The sequence below is a fragment of the Macrobrachium rosenbergii genome, chromosome 12 (genome assembly GCF_040412425.1).
Source record: "Macrobrachium rosenbergii isolate ZJJX-2024 chromosome 12, ASM4041242v1, whole genome shotgun sequence".
Taxonomy (NCBI): Eukaryota; Metazoa; Arthropoda; class Malacostraca; order Decapoda; family Palaemonidae; genus Macrobrachium; species Macrobrachium rosenbergii.
In genome coordinates, this window is record NC_089752.1 from 64,310,930 (window position 1) to 64,326,491 (window position 15,562).

The 15,562-nt window shown below is 46.7% G+C and overlaps 1 protein-coding gene across 1 annotated transcript in view; it reads left to right on the forward strand.

Annotated features, from left to right (window-relative positions):
- RPA3 (Replication protein A3) overlaps positions 1–15,562 on the forward strand; it is a 66,146-nt gene that overhangs the window by 4,642 nt on the left and 45,942 nt on the right. The window contains exon 2 of the mRNA XM_067112274.1: positions 699–779. Within this exon, the coding sequence (XP_066968375.1) occupies positions 699–779 (81 nt within the window). The remainder of the gene's footprint in view (positions 1–698; positions 780–15,562) is intronic.

The window sequence follows — 15,562 nt, forward strand, 5'->3', positions numbered from 1 at the left end:
CCTTAGTGAAAACAACAGTTACATAGTGATGTGTTGGTTAACTTGGTTGAGAATAGGGATTTGGGGCAAATAGCTGTGGGTGTATAACTACCTATGAAGTAGTCCTACAATAGTGACCAGATGTCTAGGACCAGGCCTAACCTGGCTGCTTAGCAGGCTAGCCTAAACTAGCCCAGCCTATTTTGGATCAGGTTTTGATAGTTAAGCTTGGCATTATTTAGTTGGTCTGGCAGATTACTTTACCATAACATAAAGTACCAACTACTGCAACATCTTAAGCTTAACCAGTAAGTGACAGGTTGCCTGCCAAGCCTGGCTAACTTTGTAAGTTTCAAAAGTTGCCTGCCATAGAAAAACTGCAGTCATTTAGGTAGCTTATGTTAACATACTGTACTGTAGTGCTGGTATAATAACTTTGGAATGTTTACATAGGGCTGCCTTTGTACTTGGTAAAGTTAGGTTAGGGTTTTGCATAGATATGCATGCTTGAACATTGATTATTTACTAATATATACAGTATATAGTACTTTGATTATTCTTAATTATGTACCAATGTCACGTTGACTATGGGCATCATTATCAAGTCAGACTTATTCATTCTCTCTCTCTCTCTCTCTCTCTCTCTCTGAATGTACAGTATTTATTCTCTTTAAGTAATGTCCATGGATCTATTTTTATTATATTTTAATCCATTGCAGGTTGATCCAGCAGGTATGACAATCACAGTACATGCAAGTGATGGACAACCTATCCAAGTAAAACTGCAGGAACCTTTGAAGGTATGTCATTATGTGCTGTGTCTTATACAAAGACAAACCTGTTATCTAAGGTAGACCATTTAATATTTAATGAACTCCCAGTGCTGTAATGTGTAAATTAAGGTCTGCCAGAATTCACTGCACCTAACGGTATTACTAGAGCATGTTTGCAGTGTCCCTTTGGCCCCTAGCTCCACCCATGTTTTAGCCTTTCACTTTCCTTCCATTCCCATTTCCTTTCTTTATTCTTACCATCCAACCTCTCTAACTATTAATTGTTAGTGTAACTGTTGGGTTTTCTTCCAGTTTAACCTTTAGATCCTTGTACTTCATATCCTTTATTTTCTGGATATCTGTCTTGCTGTTCTATGCTCCAACACTCTCTTCTCACTTTCATAAACACTGAATGGTCAAAAGTACTTTACTGGTTGGCTTGACAGGCTAAATTTCATAGATCAAATCAACATTAAATCTAATGTGGATGGCTAAGCTTGGTCAGTCAGGGGTAGCAAAGGCTTGATGCCAGTGGTCAGAGTCCTGTGGAGTTTCCGAAAATTTGCCAAAGTCCACAAAATAATGTTGCAAGGCTTTAATTTTGAGGAAGCAGCAGGTTGGGAAGTGCTGTCACCTTGGGGAAGACAGCACTTCCCAACCTCATGTCAATTATAGAGGCAACGTAAGTAATATAACGAAAATAAAGCTACAGACAGAAAGTCCATATTGTTGATGATACTGCTGCTTCTGCAAAAATAAAGCCTTGCAACATTATTTTATGGACTTTGCCAAATTTTCGGAAACTCCACAGAACTCTGACCACTGGCATGAAGCCTTTGCTACCCATGACTGACCAAGCTTAGCCATCCACATTAGATTTAATGTGCCTGTGACCACCCTTATGCAGTCATACCCCGAACTTACGCGAGGTTAGGTTCCAGAACCCCTCGCACAGGGTGAATTTTCGTGTAAGTTTGGCACGGTCTCAAAAAATGCTAATAAATACTTATTTTTATTTAAGTAACTTACCAAATAATTACATAGCTATAGTTTCTACTTTACGCGGCAGCTCAAAATTCGAAATTTGCGGTAGCGCTCTTTTGTTTTAGGTTTAGGTATGTTGCCCCACCCACTATCGGGGAAGAATAGGTACAACTTAGCTAAGGAGCTCAATTCATTTCTACCGGTTAATGACTGAACAACAGTTATTAGCAGCTCTCGTTTTCGCTTTCACCGGATGGTCGAAGATTGTCTTTGGTGAAGTACTCTTTGATTTTGGTAGCACAGCTATCTAGCTTAGCTAGATTTTGAATACTTCGATTGTGACTTATTCATTTGGATTTTTTTACCATTATGTCGGACTCTAGTTTATCCAGCAGTAGGTACTGCAGCAAAGGCTGCAAAACTAGATAGTTTATCCAGCATTAGGTACTGCAGCAAAGGCTGCAAAACTAGACTTACGTTGGTAAAATACGACCCACATACCATTTGTTGTACTTCTATGGAACAAATTTGTTCTCCTGAATTGAATTGTGAGGAATGTAAGGACTGGGAAAAGAGTAAATGGAAGACGTTACAGACTCACTTAGACAAATTGAAACGTGACCAAATTAGAAAAGCTACAGCTAGGGCCGAGGCAATAGACAAATTGAAACGTGACCGAATTAGAAGAGCTACAGCTAGGGCCGAAGCAAAGGCTTCTGCTGGTGTAGGCCATTCTTCAAGGGATGATATTGATGTTTTGCCTATCCCTTCGACGCCTGTAACAGCTTTTTCTCCCATTTCGAGTCCTCCAGCTTTTCCTGTCACTCCTGTACCTAACTCTCATTCTGATGAACCCAATGCCATTGCCAGCTTAGAAGCACGGGTAGATTAAAAATTTATTTGTTCATGAGACTTACCTGTCAGATATATATATAGCTGTATTCTCTGATAGTCCGACAGAATTTCAAAACTTACGATGCACGCAGTGGGAGATCAGGTGGTTAATACCCATTCCCACCGCTGGGAGGCGGGTATCAGGAACCATTCCCATTTTCTATTCAGATTTTCTCTGTCGCCGGTACTGTCAACACCTGTTTTCAGTACCTCCGTCTTGGATTTCGTAAACTTGGTTGTCACTTAAGTATTTGTTTGACTTTTGGTTTTTTGACTTGGGCTTGTGGCTAGGCATACGCAATTGTGGACTGTTTTGGATTTGGCTTTGTTTTTTGCTTGGATTAAGATGTCTGAATCTAGTTCCTCTAGTTATAGAGTTTGCTGTGTGCAAGACTGTAAGGTGAGGCTACCGAAAATTTCAGTAGATCCTCACACTGTATGCTCTAGGTGTAGGGGGCATGTTTGTTTATTTAATGATCGATGCAAGGAGTGTGAGTCTTCGCCTGATGCTAGTTGGAGGACTTATGATTCCTATATGCGAAAGTTAGGCGGGATAGGATCAGGAGGTCTTCCTCCAGAAGTGTTTCAGTGAGTAGGAGTCAGGGTAGTGTTTTTCACCTGCTAACCCTCCCCGTAGAGCGTAGCTTTCCTAACCCTGTGGTGTTGCCCCGGGCCCCGAGGTTGTGTCTGCTGGGAAGGAGATGCCCTGTCGGTTATTATGTCTTCCCCTCGTAACCTGGAAGCTAAAATGCTCGCTCTTCAAAGTGCAGTGATAGTGTCTGTCCCCTAGTGTTGTGGGGGGGCGTCAGATCAGCCATATAATGCCTCTAGGCCTGGACCTCTGCCGGACTCCCAGGACTCAGGGAGTGGGCAAGTCGAAAGCCGCAAGAGGGTTACGCGGACCCCCCACCGATCTGGCGTCCCTTCGGCAGGTCCTGTTGACGCTTCCCAGGCTGCCAAGGATCGTGCACGGGCACGAATCCTTAAGGATTGCTTCTCGTCCCCCGAATCTTCCTCCCTGCGTCAGGGGTGGAACTCTTGGAAGGACTCTCGCCCTTTGAAGAGAAGCTTCAAAGAAGGGGACGCTTCACGTCTCTTTTCTCGTGACGCTCTTCGCTCTTCTCCAGAGAGTTTTGATGCCCTCCCGCCGCAGAAGAGGACCAGGACGTCATCGGACGATGACGCTTTTGAGCGCCCCGGTCGCTCCAGGAAGAGAGCTGTTGCTTCCCCTGTGAGAAGGAAGAAGGCGTCCCCTCGCCCCTCGTCTTCTCACAGGATCAGCCCTTCTCCTGAGGAGGAGACTTCTCCTACTCGAAAGCTTCTGCTAGACATGCAGAGGCAGTTGGTTTCGTTAATGGCCCAGAAGGAGACTGATACGTGTTGTCGTCGGAAGGATTCCCGACTTCCGATCAAGAGGTCCAAACCGTCCCCTTCTCCTTCTCCGCGTTCGTCTTCTTCTCATGCTTCGCCGCCCTCTAGAAGTCCTTTGGCTCAGCGCTTTACTGGTCTCAGCAGTGATCGCCAATTCCCTCTTTCTGACGCTCTCCATGCTGCTAGGCTTGACGCCCCTCGTTATGACGCTCCACTTGTTTCTCGCCATGACGCTTCTCATGCTGCTAAGCATGACGCTCCTCATGCTGCTCGGCAAGACGCCCCCCTTGCTGCTCGACCTCATCGGGACGCTCGTCAGGACGCTCGTCAAGACGCTTCTTGCCGAGATTTTCGCAACCCCTCTCGGACTTCTTCCAAGCAGAAGTCCCTTTTGCGAGTTGGTCTGCAAGGGCTTAGACCTCCCGGAGTTTCTCCAGTCTCTTCGGTTGCTCCCATTGAAGAAGGAGAGCTGTCAAGTGCATCGGAACCTGCAGTTGAGGAACAGTCCTCGACTTCATCAGCTTCTTCCGATTACCAGGTCTTGACACGTTTGCTGAAGGACTTGTTTGGGGACAAGTTTCAACCTTCTGCTCCTCGACCTCCTCCTTCGCAGTTAACCTCGTCAAAATCGCATAAGACTTCAGGTTTTGTGAAAATGGCCACGTCTCTCTACGAAGAGGGCCTTTAAGAAGGTTCAGGAGTGGATGGACTCCAGGAAGGCCCAGTGCAAGACTTCTTTTCGCCCTGCCTCCGTCAAGATTGAGTGGGAAAGCGGGGATTTGGTACGAGACGGGAGAGGATGTTGGTTGGAGAGTTCCTTCCTCTTCCCAAGGGGACTTCGCCAGCCTTGTGGACGCTCCTAGAAGGTCTCTCCTTTTGTCAGCGAAGGTGTCCTGGACGTTGTCTGAGACTGATCACCATCTGAAAGGTCTCTTCAGAACATTGGAAGTTTTCAACTTTCTGGACTGGTGCCTGGGAGTCCTGGACTTGCAGGCTAATTAAAGCCCCTGACTCCATTAGTCTGGGAGAATTGTTCAGCGTCCTAACTTGCATGGACAAGGCGGTCAGGGATGGCTCGAAGAGCTGGCTGCCCACTTCTGGCGGGGCTTTTAAAGAAGAGAGCCATGTACTGCAACTTCACTGCTAAGTCGGTCTCCTTCTCAGAGGGCAGAGTTGCTGTTCGCCCCGATGTCTAGCCATCTTTTTCCCCAATCCTTAGTCAAGGATACTGCCGCCACTTTGCAAGAGAAAGCTACTCAAGACCTCCTGGCCCAGTCTTCTAGACGTCCAGCAGTCCCTTCGACTTCTTCCCTTGGGCAAGCTTCCAAGATACAGAAGCCCTTTCGTGGAGGAGCTTCTTCAAGATCGTCCTCTCGAGGAAGAGGTCTCTCCAGAGGTAGAGCCCCTTCAAAACCTAGGGGCAAGAAGTGACTCTGTGGACCTCCAGACACCGGTTGGAGCCAGGCTTCTTTCCTTTGCAAGAGCCCTGGAGAGAGAGGGACGGACAACTGGTCCTCAAAGTCATCGAAAAGGGATACAAGATCCCATTCCTTGTCTTACCTCCGTTGTGCACGAAGCCCAAGGATCTGTCGCCATCCTATCAGCAGGAGAAGCAGCAGATTCTATTCGACCTGCTCGAGCAAATGCTTGAGAAGAGAGCTGTGGAACAGGTCTCAGATTTACAATCCCCGGGCTTTTACAACAGGTTGTTCCTGGTCCCGAAGCAGTCAGGAGGATGGAGACCAGTCCTGGAGGTCAGCAGGTTGAACCATTTCGTTCTGAAAGAAAAGTTCAAAATGGAGACGTCCCAGTCGGTTATAGGAGCCTTAAGACCAGGCGACTGGATGGTTTCTCTCGATCTCCAGGACGCCTACTTTCACGTCCCTATACATCCTCTATCAAGGAAGTACCTGAGATTTGTCCTGCGGGGACAGGTATATCAGTTCAGGGCTCTCTGCTTCGGGCTAAGCACAGCCCCTATGGTCTTCACGGTGTTAATGAGGAATGTGGCGAGATGGCTTCACCTTGCAGGGATAAGAGTCTCACTTTATTTGGACGATTGGTTCATTCGAGCCTCGTCAATGTCGAGGTGTCTGGAGGACCTTCACACGACGTTGGGTTTGACGAAGTCCCTAGGACTTCTGGTGAATTTCGAAAAGTCCCATCTGACTCCGACTCAGTCCATCGTTTATCTGGGGATTCAGATGGATTCAGTGGCTTTTCGAGCTTTTCCGTCACAAGAAAGACAGCAGCAGTGCTTAGACAAAGTTTCAGCCTTCCTGCGGAAAGAAACATGCTCGGTGAGGGAATGGATGAGTCTGCTGGGGACCATTTCATCGCTGGAGAAGTTTGTTTCCCTGGGGAGACTGCATCTCAGACCGCTTCAATTCTTCCTTGCAGAGAACTGGCAGGACAAGGAGGATCTGGAAGTTTCTCTGAAGATCTCGCCAAAGGTGAAGGATCACCTAAGGTGGTGGCTCGATCCATCAAAGTTGGCAGAAGGCATTTCTCTCAAACTTCAGAACCCCGACCTAGTGTTGTTTTCTGACGCGTCCACATCGGGATGGGGAGCAACACTAGGGGGCGAAGAAGTGTCGGGCACCTGGAGAGGGGAACAGGTGTTCTGGCACATAAATCTCAAAGAATTGGGGGCGATTCAGTTGGCCCTACTTTTCTTCGAGGGACGAGTCACAAACCGAGTAGTCCAGATCAACTCGGACAACACCACGGCCCTGGCATACCTAAAGAAACAGGGAGGAACTCACTCTCGGTCCCTGTTCGCTTTAGCAAAGGACATCCTGCTGTGGGCACAGGCCCGGAATATTACGATCCTCACGAGGTTCGTTGCAGGTGTAGAGAACGTCCGTGCGGATCTTCTAAGTCGGCAACAACAACTGCTACCGACCGAGTGGACCCTGCACCAAGAGGTTTGTCAGGGACTGTGGAGGCTATGGGGACGTCCCTTGGTGGATCTCTTTGCAACTTCCAAGACGAAGAGGCTTCCTCTTTACTGCTCCCCTGTACTCGATCCAGGAGCGATCTCAGTAGATGCTCTTCTCTGGGATTGGATGGGGATGGACATTTATGCCTTTCCCCCGTTCAAAAGCCTCGGAGAAGTCATCAGGAAGTTTGCGTCGTCGGAAAGGACGAGGATGACGTTGATCACCCCTATTTGGCCTTCGAGGGAGTGGTTCACAGAGGTCATGTCCTTCCTAGTGGACTTTCCGAGAACACTGCCCATGAGAGTCGATCTACTCAGACAGCCCCACTTCGAGAGGTACCACAAAAACCTCCCCGCTCTGAGTCTGACTGCATTCAGACTATCGAGAAGCTGGCCAGAGCGAGAGGTTTTTCTAGATCAGTGGAGAGAGCTATTGCCAGAGCCAGAAGATTCTCTTCCAGTAATTTGTACCAATCAAAGTGGACCGTGTTCAGGAGATGGTGTAGAAAGAAGGGCATTTCCTCTACCACGACCTCTGTGAGTCAGATAGCCGACTTCCTCTTGTTTCTGAGGAGTGAAGTCAAACTAGCGGTCCCGACTATCAAGGGATATAGGAGTATGCTATCAGCCATTTTTAGGCATAGAAACCTGGACCTGACTAACAACAAAGACCTTCACGATCTATTTAAATCATTCGAAACCACGAAGGTGCCTCAGCAAAGGACTCCTTCTTGGAATTTAGATGTGGTGTTACGGTTCCTGATGTCCAGTCCTTTCGAGCCTCTTCGTTCTGCGACATTGAGGAACATTACCAGAAAGACTATTTTTCTAACCGCTCTAGCAACTGCGAAGAGGGTTAGCGAACTTCAAGCCTTCAGTAAACATATAGGCTTTAAAGGACATAAAGCAGTTTGTACTTTAAGTCCTACTTTTTTTAGCAAAAAACGAGAACCCGTCTAACCCTTGGCCCAAGAGCTTCGAAATTAAGGGTATGGCTGAAATTCTGGGTTAAGAGCCAGAAAGAGTCCTATGCCCTGTCAGGGCTCTCAAGGTCTACTTGGACAAAACGAAGGAAAGTCGAGGCCCCTCGGACAATCTATGGTGTTCAGTGAAGAGACCGGACTTACCTATGTCGAAGAATGCACTGGCATTCTTCCTGAGGAACACGATTAAAAAAGCCCATTTATGCTGTCAAGACACTGATTTTAAACTTCTGAAAGTCAATGCTCATGAGGTGAGGGCGGTTGCAACTTCAGTGGCTTTTCAGAAGAATATGACACTCAGTAACATTCTGGGTGCCACATTTTGGCGTAGCAACTCTGTGTTCGCTTCACACTACCTGAGAGATGTGAAGACGACATATGAGAACTGCTTCTCGCTAGGCCCATACGTTTCCACAGATACAATCCTGGGGGCAGGGAGTGACACACATCCTATCCTATAGAAAATGGTTAGGAAGTGGTTTTTATGGTTGTTGGGTCGACTGCTTGAGGGGACTTCCCACTCTTTAGCTTTAGTTTTGCTATCCTAACTTAGTTAGGCTTGGTCAGGTGGTTGTTTTTTCTTCATTTGCCCTCATTGTATGGTCAATATGGTCTAGTCACATCGTGGTCACGCCCCCGTTGACAGATCATCTAGAACTCACCAGCTATACAGGTCACTACCTTGCTGGAGACTAGTAAAGCAGAAGCGGACTTGGGTGACAGTAATCACGAAGTCAGCTATGCTAACAGGTAAGGAACCAAGGTGTCAATCACCTACATGTATTATGTTTCCGAAATCCTATTCTGTCTGTACCCACCTCCAATGGTGGTATTCAGCTATATATATATCTGACAGGTAAGTCTCATGAACAAAATGATATTTTAATGATAAAATAAAGTTTGTTCATACTTACCTGGCAGATATATATATTCATAGTGCCCGCCCACCTCCCCTCAGGAGACATTGGCACTAGAAAATCTGAATAGAAAATGGGAATTGTTCCTGATACCTGCCTCCCAGCGGCGGGAATGGGTACTAACCACCTGATCTCCCACTGCGTGTGTCGTAAGTTTTGAAATTCTGTCAGACTATCAGAGAATACAGCTATATATATATCTGCCAGGTAAGTATGAACAAACTTTATTTTATCATTAAAATATCATTTTGGAGACACAAGTCATTGTTTGCCATGTTTTATTTACGGGACGTTGAGACAGTGTACAAAAAATGCAGTACTTTAGGTCCATTCTTCGCAGCTGGCATGGTATTGGGGGATGAAGGATAGGAGGAACGCCTTCCCTTTTCCTCTATCCACTCTCCTTGAATAAGGGCAGTCGTACTTCTTGGGAAGTTTGGTGTACACTGAATCTTGAGTGTCACCAATTGGTATCTTATGGTTTTGGCTAAATGTCGTGTGGTGTAGGTTAATTTTATCTGGTCTTTGTTATTCTATTGTACTGCGCCCAGGGTAAGGGCAGATCCACATATCATTATGTGACCCATTGGGATTATTAGCTTTGGCAACCTGCGATTGACCTACGTTGCAAAGCACCCACTCAGTAGAGGTGACTCTTGGCTCTACCGCCACACCGCTACAGGTTGAGAGGAGCCACGACCAGAGGCAGTACCCGTCTGCTGTTGCTCCCTCACCAGGTAAGGTTACAACAAGCATTCCAAGATGCTAGCTAATTTGCTATCCCAAATTACCCCCCATATCGAGTAGTTTTTTGGGTAGTATATGTCTATCCATCCCACCTCCACTCAATGTGGGATTCAGCTATGTAATTATTTGGTAAGTTACTTATATAAAAATGACATTTTTATAATAAAATAAAGTTTATATATACTTACCAAATAATTACATGATCGAGCCCTCCTCCTCCCTCTCATGGACATAGAGCATAAACTGAATTGAGCTCCTTAGCTAAGTTGTACCTATTCTTCCCTGATAGTGGGCGGGGCAACATACCTACACCTAAAACAAAAGAACGCTACCGCGAATTTCGAATTTTGAGCTGCCGTGTAAAGTAGAAACTATAGCTATGTAATTATTTGGTAAGTATATATAAAACTTTATTTTATTATAAAAATGTCAGTTTTGCTTCAGTGACTCGCGACGCAGTGGTAGCAGTTCATTTGGACAACACATCTGCTCTAGCGTATATTTGGAACCAGAGAGGAACCCATTCCTTTTCGCTGTGCAAAGTAACTAGAGATCTCCTTTGGGCTCACAGCAACAACACTCCTTTGGGCTCACAGCAACAACACCCAGATCCTCACCTGCTTTGTTCAGGGCAAGTTGAATGTATTAGCGGATGAGTTGAGCCGTTGCAAACAGGTTCTACCCACAGAATGGTTGCTGAATCCACAGGTGTGCACTGACCTGTGGAAATGGTGGGGAAAACCGTTGGTAGACTTGTTTGCAATGTCCAGGAATCATTGCCTTCCCCTATATTGTTCTCCGGTGCTGGACCCTCAAGTGTGGACAACGGATGCGATGCTCCAGGACTGGTCGGACCTGGAGGTTTACGCTATTTCTCTGTTCAGTTTAGTGAGGGAAGTGGTGAACAAGTTCAGGAATTCCCACAACACATCGATGATTCTGGTGGCCCCCTTTTTGGCCTCAAAAGGAATGGTTCCTGGACCTTCTTGAGCTTCTGTCGAACTTTCCATGACTCCTTCCACAGAGGAAAAATCTGCTCTGACAGGCTTCAAACTGTCAGGAAGCTTGACAGAGTGAAAGGTCTTTCATGAGAGGTTGCAAATGCTATTGCTAGGTGTAGACACGACTCTTCATCCAAACTCTACCAAGCTAAGTGGGCAGTATTTCGCATGTGGTGCAAGAGACGTGCCATCTCTTCTTAAACATCTATAGCCCAACTAGCAGATTTTTTACTCTACCTGAGATCTTCCCAAGGTTTGTCGACACCCACAATCAAAGGCTACAGATCTGTCCTGAATTCAGTGTTTAAGCATAGAGGTTTGGATCTTTCTTCAATCCAAAATTAAGCATAGAGGTTTGGATCTTTCTTCAAACCCAGATATTTTGGACTTGATTAAATCATTTGATACCATGAAATGGAACCACTAACTCTGGCTTCTTAGAACCTGGATGTAGTACTGCATTGGTTGTCAGGCCCCCTTGTGAACCGCTTCACACATCTTTTAGAGAGTTATCCAGGAAGACTATTTTTTATCACATTAGCCACAGTAAGACGAGTCGGTGAGCTGCAGGCTCTGGATAAACAAGTCAGTTTCTCCCAAGGAGATGCGGTATGCACATACATCTTAGGATTCTAAGCAAAGCATGAGAACCCTTCTAATCCATGGCCTTGTTCATTCTCAATTAGGAGTCTTACAGAATTGGTTGGACCTTCAGACCAAGAGAGAGTTTTATGTCCAGTGGAAGCATCAAAACATTACCTCGGGAGAACCAAGATCAGGGGGGATTTTCATAACCTCTGGTGTTCAGTTAAAAATCCCTTGCACCTTCTCTCCAAGAATACCCTCTCCTCCTTTTCGAGAGATGTAATTGTGGAATCTCACTTGTGGATCCAAGAAGATAATTTACCTTTGTTAAAGGTTAAAGCCATGATGTGTGGGCAGTAGCCACATCGGTTGCTTTTAAGCGCAACCTCTCTCTTTCTGCTATTATTCAATCAACTTGTTGGAAGTGTCGCTTGGTCTTTGCCAACCGTTATTTACATGATGTCGAAAATGTGTTCGAGGACTACAGTACATTGGGTCCGTTCTCCACAATTGGCGTGGCACTAGCGAATGGGGGTAGGAGTAATACTACTATTTTCCTCTCTCTCCCCTTGTTAAAGGTCATTGAGTTATTTGGGAAGCCTAGGGGTACTTGGTACCTGGAGTACCCTCCAATCTTTGTTTTAATGGATAGGTAGTGTTTTTTTAATTGTTCTGGTAACATGGTTTTTTAAGGTCGTTTTTTGGTTGGTGTATTTAGCTTCACACCGAGGGCAAGAGCAACTGTTTTTTATATAAGTAACTTACCAAGTAGCTACATAGCTGTTAGTTTCACTTAACCGTGGCAGTTCTGAATTTGAAATTCGCGGTAATGAGCTATTGTTTTAGTGTAGGTAACTAGACCCCACCCACTACCAGGGAAGAATAGGTACAAGTGTTGAAGAGCCCAATTCGTTTCTGCTGGTCAACAGCTGTACATGGTTGGTTGAGCAGCTGTGATTTGAATTTTGCCAGATGGTTGTATCTTTTGCCTTTGGTGAAGTATTCATTCGTGTTGGCAGTGTGCTATTTATTAGCGTAGCTAGTTTATTATTCAGACTTGTGACTTGTTGTGACTTATTATGTCAGATTCTAGCATGTCTAGTATTAGGTATTGCAGCAAAGGCTGTAATACTAGACTTACTTCTGCTAAGTATGACTCGCACACTTTGTGTTGCCATTGTAGAGGGCAGATTTGCTCGTTTGAACTTAAATGTGATGAATGTGAAGACTGGGATCAGGGTAAATGGAAAGTTTGTTCATGACACTTACCTGCCAGATATATATATAACTGTATTTCTCCGAAATCCGACAGAATTTCAAAACTCGCGGCACACGCAGTGTGGCCAGGTGGTTAGTACTCATTCCCGCCGCTGGGAGGCGGGAATCGGGAACCATTCCCATTTTCTATTCAGATTTTCTCTGTCGCCGGTACTGTTAACATCTGTTTACAGTACCTCCGCCTCTGGATTTCGTTAACTTGCATAGTTTTCCACTTAAGTATTCTCTTGACTTTTGGTATTGGACCTTGGACTGTGGATTGGCACACGCTTTTTTCTGGACTGTTTTTGATTTTGCTTATGACTGTTCTTTAAATATGTCTGGATCTAGTTCTGCTAGTTTTCGTGTATGTTGCATGAGTGATTGTAAGGTGAGGCTACCGAAAGCTTCGGTAGACCCTCACTCGGTTTGCTTGAGGTGTAGGGGGCATGTTTGTCTAATAGATGATCGATGTAAGGAGTGTGAACCTTTATCTGATGCGAGCTGGAAGTCGTATGATTCGTATGTTCGCAAGTTGGAGCGTGACAGGGTCAGGAGGTCCTCCTCCAGGAGTGTGTGCAAGAGTCAGGTTATTTCCTCTCCTGATAATCCTAATGTAGTTAATGTTGCACCTGTCCCTGTGGTTTTGCCTTCAGGCCCTGATGTTGTGTCTGCGGAGGGTTTGGCCCTGGCGGAGATCATGAACTCCATCCGTGCGCTCGAAAATAAGTGACATCTCTCCAAAGTGTTGTGAAGTGTAGTGCTCCCCCCATTGTTGTGGAGGGGGCGTCAGATCGGCCCCTTAATGCTTCTAGGCCTGGACCGCTGTCAGACTCCCAGGACTCAGGGAGAAGGCATGTCGAAAGCCGCAAGAAGGTTATGGGGGCTTCCCACCGGTCTGACGTCCCTTCGGCAGGTCCTGTTGTCACTTCCCAGGCTGCCAGGGATCGTGCTTCGCGCACGTATTCTCAGGACTGCTTTTCGTCCTCCGAGGCGCCCTCCCTCGTAAGGGGTGGAACTCTCGTAAGGACTCTCGCCCTCTGAAGAGGAGCCGTTCAAGAGGACGCTTCTCGTCAGTCTTCTTCGTCTGTTGGGTATTTTGAAGCTTTTCCACCGCAGAAGAGGACTAGGACTTCGTCTGATGAGGACGTTTCTGAGCGCCCCAGTCGCTCTAATGAGAGAGCTGTTTTATTGCTCCTGTGAGGAAGAAGAAGGCGTCCCCTCGCCCCTCGTCTTCCCATAGGATTGTCTCTCCCCCCAGACTTGATTCTTCTCCTTCTAAGAAGATTTTGTTGGAGATGCAGCGGCAGTTGTCTTCTCTTATTGCTGAGAGGGACTCAGCTCCTCGTCGTCGCAAGGACTTGACTTTGCCTGTCAAGAAGTCCAGGAAGTCTCCCTCTCCCGCTCCTTTTTCTTCGTCTCCGTCTCCTGCGTCGTCGCCTTGTTGCCCTCTTAGCTCACGAGTTCCCCGTCGTGACGCTCGTCAACGTGACGCTTCACGAGCTGCTTCCCAGGACGCTTCGGTTGCCGCTCTTCAGGACGCTTCTGTGCAGGACGCTCTTCTGGACTTTGGGCGGGACGCCCGGATGGACGCTCTTCAGGACACTCACCAGGACGCTCCCCAGGACGTCTCTTCTGTTGCTCTTCGAGACGTTACAGAGCATTCTCTTTCGTCTGGTAAAAGAAGATCCCTTCTTCGTATTGGACCTCAAGGCCTTCGTTCCCCTAAAGTGTTGGGTGACTCGGTTGTTTCTCCGGCTGTTGTGGGAGAGGTTTCTGGCGAATCGGATCCTGCTGACGTCGAGCCCTCGTCTGCTTCCTCTACTTCCGATTATCAAGTCTTAACCGGACTTCTTAAAGACTTGTTCGGGGACAAGTTTAAACCCTCGGCTCCTCTCTCTCCTCCTTCACAGTTAGCTTCTTCCAAAGCGAGGAGAGCGCCAGGGTTTATGAAGATGACTTCTTCGTTGGCTACCAAGAGGGCTTTTAAGAAATCAACGCATGGATGGAGGAACGGAAGTCCCATGGCAAGACCTCTTTTGCAGTGCCTCTGTCTAAGCTTTCTGGCAAGGCTGGTATGTGGTATGAGACAGGAGAGGATATCAGTCCTAGAGTTCCTTCCTCTTCTCAAGGGGATTTCACCAGCCTTGTCGACGCTCCCAGAAGGTCCCATCTGTCTACTTTTAAGGTTTCTTGGACTTTGTCAGAGACAGATCATCATCTCAAGGGTCTCTTCCGCACCATGGTGTTTAATTTTTTGGACTGGTACTTGGGAGCTTTAGACCTTAAGCTTAGGAGCTCCGATTCGATCAGCCTGGGGGAGCTCTCTAGTGTCCTTAACTGTATGGACAAGGCAGTCAGGGATGGATCAGAAGAACTGGCTTCTCATTTTGGTACGGGCCTCTTAAAGAAGAGGGCCTTGTTTTACTGCACTTCACATCTAAATCTGTCTCTCCTTCGCAAAGGGCAGAGTTATTGTTCGCCCCTTTGTCCTGTCCAACCATCTTTTCCCCCAGTCTTTGATTCGGGACATCTCTTCGAGTCTTAAGGAGAAGGCCACGCAAAGATCTTCTGGCACATTCTTCGAGACGTCCTTCAGCTCCTTCTTCTTCAGCTTCAGTTTTGTCCTCCAGGAAGAAGAAGCCCTTTCGTGGAGGAACTTCTTTCCTCTAGATCGTCTCCACGAGGAAGAGGTTTCACCAGAGGAGCAGCCCCCTCAAAACCTAGGGGAAAAAGTGACTCTTCAACGCCTCCAGACACCAGTAGGAGCCAGGCTTCTTTATTTTTGGAGCCTGGAGAATGAAAGGGGCGGACTCCTGGTCTCTAAGTGTTCTAGAGAAGGGTTACAAGATCCGCTTTCTCGTGTTGCCACCCCTTTGCACGTCGCCCAGGGATCTGCTGCCTTCTTACCACCGAGAGAAGCAACAGATTCTTTTAGACCTCCTGGAGCAGTTGATAGAGAAGAGAGCCGTGGAACAAGTTCTGAAATTGGATTCTCCGGGGTTCTACAACAGACTATTCTTAGTCCCGAAACAGTCGGGAGAATGGAGACGGTCTTGGATGTAAGCATCCTGACGTACAGCAGTCCCCGGTTTTGAACCGTTCCGTTCTTTATTGTCGAAAAAGAAAA